Genomic DNA, 11,575 nt, shown 5'->3' on the forward strand with positions numbered 1-11,575 from the left:
TATTGAGCACAGATTCATCTGTGCTTCTTTAATGGAAAGACTTAACAATCTTTTTGTTTCTTATACTGAAACTTTTAAAAGACAGCCTCACTTCTTTCTTGATCATGTGTACTTACTGGCTTTGATACTAGGCTTTAAAAAGAGTTTATTTTAGTACAAGAAGTCCTAGATTTGCCCTCAGCCTTTTTCTGAGTGCAGACCTAGCACTTGTGCCTTGCAGTAATAGGTTACTACCACTTTCTTATAGATAATTGTCCTTTCACTAATAGCATGTCTAAATTGACCTAAGAATGTTTACGAGGTTTTCTTTTCTTCTCTTTCCTTTCTTCCCCCCTCAGATAATTCTTTCACAAAGAATGAATTCCTGAGGCTCTTTTTTAATATGTGCAGGAAGGGAGGAGCCGACTTGAGATAGTGACAGCAGGAGTTCTCTGTGTGGGTTCTGACTCTTGCAGACAGACAGGTGGTTTATGGGGACTGTGACATGCACAGTGTCACTGACAGTGCTACTGATATATTTCCATCTGTGCATGCTTATGATGAATAACGCACTAGAAGAAAGTTGGTGGAAAAGCATTGTTTTCTGTGGGTTTCCTGCTTTCTGTAGCTTATGATTGCTCCCAATCCTTAGGGACAAGTAACTAGGTCTGACCACGCAGCAATGTCTCAAGCATGCTATGATGACCCTCCTCCCATGAAGCCTGGCTTTCTTCAGTCTAATTACTTCTGGCAATTGTGGTTATTGGGATTTGGCCTAATGACTCATTCCAACCCAAATTTTCCCAACGAGCCCCCTTAAGAAGCACAATGAAATCTGACAGGAAGCCCAGACTTCCACCTCGTTTTTACATGGAGCTTTCCCTAATTTATGGCAAGGTTCAAAATTTCTGCATGGACTAGAAAAGAATAATAAACAAGGGTTAAGGAAGACAACAGCTTAGAGGAGAGCAGAAGGTGGGTAAAATAAAGGCATCTGCAAATTAATGATCTTCCTTCCACACTACTGCATCCATTGGATAGAGTGTAGTCCATGCTATTTATAACAGTGATAGTAATCACCAGTAGTCAATCCAAGCTAGTCAGAGATCATAAAAGAAAGGAATGTTTACATCTTGTTAGGCAGTTGCCTTCCCATTAAGATTTTCCTGAAATCAAGCAGGGGTAAGACATAAAAACAAAACCCCCAAACCCAGCAGTTGTTTATTATTAAGTAGCTTTGGAGAACAGCTTGAGTGTGGCTTATGCCCCATTTTGCTTCCAAAGTTGCTCTGTGTACACTGTCTCCCCTACCACAGCAGTGCAATCACCTTATCCCAAAGGCAAAGTTGCAGGGATCCAGCATCTGGTAACGTCACTATCCGGCCTTCCTGCAGGCACTTTGCTCTCCTTTTTAGAACGAAGTGATTGATTCTCTCTCAGATAGCCCTGCTTGCAACAGTCAGTGTCTTGAGTTTATCAATTTCCTATTAAGAAATAACACTGTGCACGGAGATGGCTTTCTGCTGTTCAGATGGTACATACCTCCTCCTTTATCACGTTTCACACAAGTTTATTTTGTCTGTTAAACCCTCATAAAACTGGCATCGTTTTCAATGGTTGCTCAGCTAGTCATAAAGGCTATTCTTGAATTTAGGGGCTGATAATATATCATTCTCAGCTGTGTTTGAGAGTCACCAGACTAGGTTTAAAAATAAGATTATCTGGGGCCTATTTTCAGAGATTACATCACTTTGTCTTGTTCTTATTTTTAAAGATCTCCAGGTAATTCTAGTATGAACTCAGCATCAGCAACTCCTGTATCAAGGCCCATAAAGCAAAAATTCAGAGTGGAGTTAATTATTAATGTTCATGATAAAGCAATACACATAGATTTTATGAAACATTACAAAGATAGCTTTCTGGATAACAAACAGACTAACTAACTAACCAGGGAAATACCAATTGTGACTGTAAATTATCTGCAAGACTTTTGACATTTAACTCCCGAATTACAGCTTTGCCCACACCTTCATGCCTAAGTAAATCTTGTCTTGGATACATAAAGACATACTTAGGGAGAAGGATTTTAGAATACATCAGACAAATTGTGTGATTTTTATTGCTTGTGATAAAAAAATAAAGATCAGCAACTTTGTTTAGAAACTGTCTTTGGGAAGTTTAGGAGGAAGAGCACAGAGGGAAGCAATGAGATTACAAAAGTCTAAAGTGGGATTGAAAACACAACGTCTTGTGTGCCCAGTGTCTCTGGAGTGGAACGAGGGAGACTCTTTGAAGTCCTGGCTCTGAAGTTAAACCTGCACTGTAGTCTAGGAACTGAGTATAGTCTCTCTGATGGAAGAGTAAATAGTAAATGACAAGAAATTGATAAAATGAAACGCTACAATTCCATCTAGAGTGAGTGTAACAGCCAAATGAGACCATCCTGTGAACATAGTCAGGCTTCTATTGAGAGGTGGGAAGAATTATAAAAGATTTACTTATTGTTATCATAATATTCACATTGATAGACAAATGCAATTGTGTACTAAAGAAATGATATACACTGCAACAGTGGCCTTGACAGTTGCGACGCTGTACTTTGTTATGAGGCATTTAACATACTTGGACATATTACTCTACCACCTCTCTGTTGGAAGGACACTTGCTCTGTGTGTATATGACAGCTTTGTCAAGGTGATACTCTTTAGTTGTAAGGTTTCTTTGTCGCTGTGAGAAACGGTAACTTTTTCTTACTTGACTGAATACATGTCAGGGAGTTGGTGCTCTAAAACAAGAAAGTAGCTCATGAATTCTGCTACTCTACATTGTATGGTAGTGGCTTTTATTATGTAGTAATAAAATGAGGGCTGTTTTACCAGTCACTTTCAGGAATGCACTCTCTATTGAACTATAGTTACAACTATGTTCATGAGCATATTTCTAGAAACAATTTTGGGGAGTGACTATACAGCTTACATTACTACACATTAATTTTAGAAAGGAGTTCAAAGGTAAGCTGAATCCAACTCATACTTATGCCAAGTCCTTAAAATACTAGGAAAATATACTCCCTTTGTGACAAAGCCTCAAAATTAATAGAAGGAGCCAATGAGAAACCATGAACCTGACTGTTATGATAGCTGGTCAAATATGCATTAGGGATGTTGCTCAATGTCGATGAGCTAACTAGATGCCTTCAGTTTTATCCCATCCTGAAATGAGCACATGTTCATCGAGAAATCTATTTGAAAGTAGCAATGCCAATGTGAGATGCTAGGTCCAATACTGTGGTTCAAAAATCATTCAATACCTTGTATGAATAAATCTTCTATTACTATAAAATCTCTCAAGTCTCCTTATGATCTGTGGCCAAGTAGCATGTTATATAGGTAGTAGGACATTATACAAAGGCTCCAAGCCTCATCTTCAACTACAAGATTTGGCAGTTTGGAGCTATCATTCATGACAGCAGCAATTCTCTTACATAACAGAAAGTACTATAAAAGAGAAACCACAGTTGGAAGTAATACATTAGAGCATTCAGAATGAGGAAAGAGATTTAATGTAATCTCTCTGACACTACATGAAGCAGTCTTGAAGCTAGCAACACAAACACTTCTGATACATAAAGGAAGGCACCCATGTTTTTAATCTCCCGTGTCCAGCCATCCTATTCTATGAGTGATACAGCTGTACTTGACTTCAGCCCTTGATACATTCTGAAATTGGGGCTGAAGTCCTAAGTGTCTGCCTCGCTTCTCGTTAAGATAGTTCAAAAGCAAATACATTTCTTACCAAACCTACTTGTCTTATTCCTGTCTGTCTGTCTTTGTATCATTTTTCCATTGGCCAACATCTGAATGAACCCTTATGCTCCTAAATTGATGCCAAACATGATCTTGCTTCTTTTTCTTCTTTCTACTAAATTCAATACCCAGGACTATTTATTTCATCAAAAAAAGACTCATCTGCTATATTATCTGGCTCCATCATCCCGTGTCATAATGTAGGTCTTTTGTCCTTAAAAGTAAGTTAACAAGGTTAACTTTTCCTTATCTTCACAGGTCATCTCTACACACTTGTCAAGGAGAGCAGGGAAACTGAAGCCTTTCTTTGCTTGCGACTCAGAAGCAGCTCCAAGAATTCTAAGGCTGGGGCAAGGTGAACCTGCCTGAGTATGCTCATTTAAGCCCTGGCTGTGGTTTTCAGACACTACAATATGGGAAAGATTCAGAATGTCGTATGTAACCCATTCTCCAGTTTACAAAGTCACTTGGTCAATCTTTGTAAGAAGTCTAATGGGAGAAATTTACTTATTAAAAAGGAATGAATTTGTTTTCGTAGCTCTTACCTGATAAATGCAGTTATGATGAGTACATTTAAAAGAAATATTGAGCTCTCTGTTCATGATTTCTGTTTCACACAAAAGGATTAATGGTTGCTAAGACTATTGGATGATGTAGATCTAATGATTTAAAAAAATAATCAACGCTCTCATTTTGTCATGAAAAAACTACTGTCTAGTATTTTTAGGTAAAGGGACTTGCCAAGGTCATCCAAATACTAGTGATCATGCTGGATGGTGAGTCAAGGTCCTTAGCTCTAACTCTACTCTTCCTAATGCCCACTTAGGGATTCTCCGTTTCAGGGCTCAGTCTCTATCACAAACTTGTGAAACTTGTTCTTCATCAAATCATAAAAGATCAGATGCAGCAGTGTATGAGACGATGCTTTGAAAGGGTAGGTTATATTTTGCATAGAACATGAACAGTTACAATTATGCATCTATATATTTGACTGAGAAGGATTTTTGATACCACTAGATTCTTTAAACAAATGTGACAAGTGTAACTAACTACATCTCTTGCTGACCTTATAGTTAAGGCAGAGGTGATCTTACCAAATAAGAGGCATTGTAACTGGATGTCTTATAAATGAGCATTCTTCACACAGGAGATGATTTCAGGCATTTTACTTAAGTGCCTCGTTGTTGAAAACTTTCAGGTGGAAAAATGGGAGTTCTTATTCTCAGTGACACCCAGCCATTCTTTACAAACTGCAGTGTTCTTGACAAACCGTAACCTTTGAATAATGGGTTAAAATTCCATTGTTTTTAGTATTGCTTTACAAACAGTTTAACCAGAATCCCAGTAATGCTTCTGAATTAAAAGATATGGTTAGATACAATAAACATAAAAAACATCCCCAGTATTTTCCCTCATATTCATATTTATATTCATGTATTTTATTAAGGCTTAAGTGCAAAGCTTTTTTTTCAAATCTACTAGAGGACTCAATAAATGGTAATTTTAAAGATGATCTACTCATTGTAAGCTTTTAAAAATATGACAAAGAAAGCTATCTGTATTTTCCAACAAAATCAAAAGCAAGACAAAAATCTACCTAACTTATGAGTAAATATATTTCAAATTTTTTTTGTAAATGATACCACTGAACAATCTCTTATAAGAAGAGGAACAGACCTGCATCAAGTCAAATACAATTGCCACACTCTATGATGACTGACATTTGCTATATTCTCAAAACTTAATGATATTTTTCTTATGGCAACTGAAGTTGATTCTTACATTTTATGAAACACAATATGGATGGTGCTGGCATCTCAGGAACTTACTGAAAGTTTGAAATGGCCTTTGTGGTGAGTGAGAATAGGTCTATGAATCAATAGTGAGAAAGAAATCAGGGATATACCAATTTGAGTGTTTAAGGAGAGACAAAAAGAAAAAATAGGAAATTAGAATATGTGTAATAGTTGTATTTTTGAAAATTTATGTAATTTCAGAGTTATGTTTTGGTATTATATATTTATATAAGTTTCTGAAATCCTTTGTTATGAAGAATAAAAACACTACACATATTTAAATGATTAGACATTTAACTAGAAAATATTTTTAGACATTTAGTAGCAATCTGGTGATATCTACCCAGATTAAAAAAATCTAGAAGGATCAAATGTCTATTAAAGTTGCTTTGTAGTAATGTAACAAGGGTTTTCCTGTAACAACTTAAAAATTAAGTTTTACTGCGTATTGTAATTTCAATTCATTGCTTTCTGGAGACCTAATTTGTAGAACATTAAAAACCAGGGAACTCTTTCATTGGAGAAATAGCCCATCTACGTACAGTTTAAAGCACTGTTCACATTGTGTGTTCAAAGGAATTTTGAAATGACTGTGATAGATTCTTTTCACTTATTCTTCTATCAATGCTTAGAATGAGTTGGGCTAAGATGACAGCATTTCAGATGACCATTTCTTAAGGCACTCAGTAAAATCTTTCTGCTGGAGCAGAAAATAAAGATTTAAAATAGAGTATCACCAAAGTGTTTCGGGAAACATACTTCCTAGCTCAAAGATGCTTTAGTTAGAGCTCAGAAAGGGAAAAGCAGTTTGTTTTTATTTTCATGTGCCACTATTTCCTAGGAAATTGAATTTGTCTTTGATTTGCATTCATACCATGTAATATGCCATAGAATGCACTTTCTCCCACAGATCTTGGTCACATCTCTCTCGAACTGTTTTTCTCACAACTAAAGCATACAGGTGACAAATGTAGGCAAGAAAGGAAAAAAAAAAGTATTGTTCTCAATCTCCAAATAAAATATTAAATTAATATTTCAATTTAAGAGTGTTTTTTAAAATTTTATCTGTTAACATGTTTACTGGGACCAGCAATAAAATCACCAAGAGTGACCAGCTTAATCTACGTCAGAATTTGAACCTGCTGTCCCATCATAGGAGACCATCAAGTCCGATGTGAATATTATCAGTATGACAATTGTTGTTGTACTCTTGATTCTTTTCACCTTTCTCTGCAGATTGTAGTAGCTGTATTTTAATTGTTAGGCAAATAATGAATTTCTAAAACATGAACATAATCTGAAAAACTAAGATGAAATTAATAGATCCCCACCATTAAAGAACATTGTACCTGATATCCTCTTGCAGAGAGCCAATGCCCTCTGGGGCAGTATCATCCTATGGAGGCTTCTGGATAATCAAATAATACATTATGATGAGAAAAACATCCTAGACCTATTGGGTGTGTAATTATTTGACATTTGTTAGTATTATAGCAACAGCACTTATAAAGATTCTCAGTTAAGCAGAATAGCCTGGTCTCTAAAGATATTGGAAAATGGTACTCTGGAAATCATCAGTTAATTATTTCATTAGCCTAATATCCTCTCTATGGCAGGTTTAGCAAATAATATAAATACATAAAAGACAGGGAGATTCATGTGAGAAGATAAGTTTCATTGACTGGCTCTCTGGCCGGCTAGTGGGGTCCTGTTTCTTAGATTCCTTCTCTACAAAAGGGAGATTCTGTAGTACCAGCTTCTACAGTTCAAGTATAGGTTTCTGCCCCCACATAAATCATCCAGGTGAAAATGTGATGCATTAGGAAAGAATTATGATTGTTATGATAAAGATATTTTTTAATGCTACTAATATGCAACACAAAATTTAAAGTTTGACTTCATCAAACTTCAAAGGCTGAGCTGGAAGTGAGATCAAAAACAGAGTTTAGGTTTTGTAAATTAGCATCCAGTTTCCGAAGCTGGAGCGTGCTGCTAAAAAACTTGCTGAATGATGACTTTTTTGAGTAAAGGCTTTACATTTTATCCTGAATAAATTTATTTTGTCATCTCTAGGCACTGTATATCATTCAAAGTCAGTACAATTTTGTTGTGGTTATGCATCATAATTACACAGACATTTTAAAAAGTATGAGACTTCTGTTTTAAAGCATCGCATATTTTTATAGAGAAAATGGTAGTTTGCAACAATTAGGATTATTGGCTTGTGGAGATCAATAGAATATTGATTATTGTAGAAAAACACAAGAATTTTGCATGACTCTTTATACCTGAACCTGTCTAACACTGTAAATGACAATCTTTGCTAGCAAGGTCCTTTGGTACTAAGATATTTAAGAGACCAATTTTAAAAAGGAGACTTTAGAGACTTTTGTTTTTAACCGTAATTTTCTGCCTCTCTCATTAGTGATGTTTCTAAACGTTTGAGAAATGAAGCTTTTTACTACAAGGCAAAATTGACACTATTAATTACTCTCTTAAGTTGCCTTATTGTGGAAAAAATAGCCATGTCTGGCCAGTTTTAAAATAATTTGACTACAGCCTTATTATTCATTATAAAAAATATTCCCAGTTACTATTAAGGAGATTTTTTATTCAGGTATTTAAAAAAAATACGGTCCAGGTGATTTTATAAACCTGTTCCGTTAATTTCGAGTTTCTGGAGATTTAACAAGGATCTACCTTCTGATCCTTGCTGCAAAAAGCCATGCTGCGCCTGCCAAATCTTTCTTCTGTCTTCTCGGAGGACGCAAGGGGTCGCCCCTCTCCCAGGATTGCAGGAGCAACCAAGCCACACGAGCAGACTCAAGAGCAGCCGCACCGGGAGTGCTGCGGGAAGGACCTCTTTTCCAGACCCACTCCCACAGAATCAATGGAATTTCAGCTCAATTCCACTTATTTTCTCTCTTAATCCCGCAACACAACCAGAGGGCGCCTTTGACTTGGCTTTGAGATGATACAGGAAGAGAGAAAAGCAGTCTCCTTTAGACTTCACACATCACCACCCTAGTTCCAGCCCAGATGTGCGCACCCCGAGTTTCTCCGCTCTGGTCCTTAGGGGTGTGGAGATGGGAACGAACCCACAACAAACTTTCTTTGCTTTCTTTTATTTCCTTCAGAAGCAGAAGCCTCAATAAACAGAAACTCAGGTGCCAGTGACACTGAGACACAGGACCCTGCCCCACCCCAGCAAGTGTGTGGCTCCGGGGTCAGAGGTCGGAGACACTACCAGGATGGAGTGTACTGGGATAACCTTACTGGCATGAGCTATACAGGGCAAACAGCTGTGTTCCTCCTGGCTTCGCTTTCCCCACTGGCCCCGAAACTCAGTGCCCAGCAGACCTAGCTGGCCTGGAGTGGCGATGCGGACCTCTGAGCTCCCAGGCTGCCACTTCAGTATCCCACAGCCGCAGGGCCTGAGCGATAGAGTGGGTGGGAGGGTTGCAAAGAATACAAACCACTCAGAGGCCAAGAATAATAAATCGGATGCCCTGACATGTTTAGTTTAGACCCTCCTGCGCTGAGACGCGATCCTAGAGGCAATGGGGCCAACTCGACTCCGAGTCTCTGGCGTTCCCGCCCAGCCACGATTTTTAAAGGCACTTTTCAGGTGAATCAAACTTTGTCTGGCTTGGGCTAGCGGTACAAAGGGAGCTTTCAGGGGACCCTCACATCCAGGGCCAGGGCAGAGACAAACAGTGGCGAGAGGAGATTGCTAAATTTCCACCCCACACAAGTGCTGTGTGTCCTGAGAGCTGCCAGCATTCCTGTCCCAAGGGTTTTGCGGGCTGGACACTTGGGAAAGAGATCTCATCTGGGGACCAGACAAGGTCGTGGGCTGACCAGCCGCCCAGGTCCAAGCTACCAATGCAATAGCTTTACTGGGTGTTTTCTGTTAGTTTCCCTTAGTAGCTACTCCTGGGCCCAAGAGCTCTCTGTAGAGCCAGGGTCATCCTTAGCTCTGCAAAAGGATTCACTTTGCCTGCACTGACAACAGCGCGCCGGGCCACCCGAGAACAAATAGAGAAACCACCCTCGCATCTGTTCCCGAATCTCTGAAAGATACCCGCTTGCCTCAGACCAATTTAGGTGGAGGCTGCCCTGAAGGATCCATTTAATTCCAGCAAAGGCAGTTTCACTCAGCCGGGACTTAATACTTTCCCATATAAAATAGACTGAAGGACAGAGAGGAGATGAGCTCCGGGGGAACCCCACTCTCAGTATGCGCCTGTCTCAGGGGACCCACTTGAAAGAGTCTGAGGTGACTCACATGGGGACAGGCAAGGCATGAAAGTGACTGAAGTTCGGAACCTCTGGAGTTCATCTGCCTTCGGACCCCGGAGCGTGGGACCTGGGGGAACTTCGCAGACAGTCGTGGTAGCCCTCGTGCCTCAGTGCCACTCCACTCGTGCGCGTCGTGGGAAGCGGCAGCGAGGGCGCTTGTTCACTGTCCCTCGGGCCTGCCCCAAGATGCTTGACTTGATGACCATAAAGCAGCCTACCATAAAGGGGGCCCAAGTCAAGGTTCCCCTGAGACAGGAGGGAGCTTGGGGTGATCTCAAGCAACCTGAAGGCAGGGAGCCCCAACTGCCTGGGGCTCTAGGCCTCCGGCGGAGCCTCAAAAGGAAAGCACAAATCCCTAGAGCGAATCTAAGGAAGAAATGAAGATTTCCAGATCCTGATTTACAAGCTGAGCGGGAGCCAGACTAGCGCCGGGTGCACAGACTCCAGCACTGGCTTGTGTGCTGGGGTGGGAGAGCCAGTGCCCGAACTGCTATCTCTTATGGGAGGCATGGGGTGTGGGTTGGAAAGACTGTTTCCTCCGGGAGCTGACTTTGAGCAGGCAAAAGGACCTGACAGGTGAATGTGGTAGAAGGCAGCAAAGACATAACACAAAGCAAAACCAAAACAACAACAACAACAAAAGCAAATAACAATACCCCCTCCCCAAATGAAAAGAAGAGAAAAGAAAAGAAATGAAAAGAAAACCCGGCACTTACTTCTTCTCTGGCGCCTTCCCCGGGAGGCGTTTTGGCTGCCGATGTATTCCATAAAGTTCAAAATGATAAAAAACCAAGAAATCAGTCGCAAGTGCATAGTAACCCAGTAATGTTTCCCTTCTTTCTCTCCTTTTTTTTTTTCACTGTTAGTTATATTTAATGTTTTTTAAAATCTGTGTGTAGGTGTTAGGCAAGTCTATATGGAGAGTTGAAAACCCAGAGCAACGGGACTTCTCCACTGAGATCCAACAGGCGTGCTGTGGTGGCAAAAGAAGCGGGGCGGGTGGACAGGGAAACCAACAATTGCATTCTCAAATTGTCCGAACACAGCCGGCTGCTCTGGGGTGGCTGTCATCGCCGCAAGCGAAGGTTGCAGGAGCCTCCTGGCTGGACGCAGGTTAGCCTCGGTTGCACAGCGGAGGCGGCGGCGGCTGCGGGCGGGATCCAGGCGAGCAGTGGCCCCTGGGGCTCAGAGGCTGCGGCGGCTGTGGCAGTGGCGGGAACCCCGGGATCGCAGGGAAGCGGACGCCGTGGGTACCGCAGCCATGGCCAAGGGGCGCTGGAGAGACCCAAGCTGCTTCTGGCGTTCTGAGCAGGAGCTGCTCCAATGTTGGGCAGGGCTGGGAGCACCCCATACGGGAGGAGGGGGAGGGAGGGGGGAGAGGGGATGGCTGCGGGGGGGCGGGGGAGGGAGGGGGCGGGGAGGAGCAACAACCCCGAGCGACCTCAATAACTTTCAATTTCAAGAGGGAAAGAGGGAGCTGGAAAAGTACAGGCGTTGTGATTTGGCAGAGGGACGGGAAGAGGCGCCTAAGGGGTCCTGGGTCTGAGACGGAGCATCTCTGGACACAGCAAAGTTGGCGGGAGAATGGGAGCAGGGTTGGGGGAGGCCCTCGATGGGACAGTTTGGACTCGGCGAGGTGGGAACACTGGGGTTTGGTGCGCCTGAGGCTTCTGACCCAGCTGTACAGAGTAC

General features: G+C 41.2%; 1 protein-coding gene across 2 annotated transcripts in view; it reads right to left on the reverse strand.

Annotated features, from left to right (window-relative positions):
- The window catches only part of Rspo3 (R-spondin 3), an 82,192-nt gene extending 70,958 nt beyond the window's left edge, over nucleotides 1–11,234 (reverse strand). Inside the window, exon 1 of one of the 2 annotated variants that reach the window (XM_028766463.1) lies at nucleotides 10,600–11,154. In XM_028766463.1, coding sequence (XP_028622296.1) covers nucleotides 10,600–10,696 — 97 coding nt within the window. In that variant the 5' untranslated portion in view covers nucleotides 10,697–11,154. Of the gene's footprint in view, nucleotides 1–10,599 lie in introns of both variants that reach the window. The other variant, XM_028766464.1, reaches the window with a different exon arrangement.
- Between the last annotated feature and the right edge of the window lie 341 nt (nucleotides 11,235–11,575).

This window comes from Grammomys surdaster, unplaced genomic scaffold, assembly GCF_004785775.1.
Source record: "Grammomys surdaster isolate TR1022 unplaced genomic scaffold, NIH_TR_1.0 168, whole genome shotgun sequence".
Classification (NCBI taxonomy): Eukaryota; Metazoa; Chordata; class Mammalia; order Rodentia; family Muridae; genus Grammomys; species Grammomys surdaster.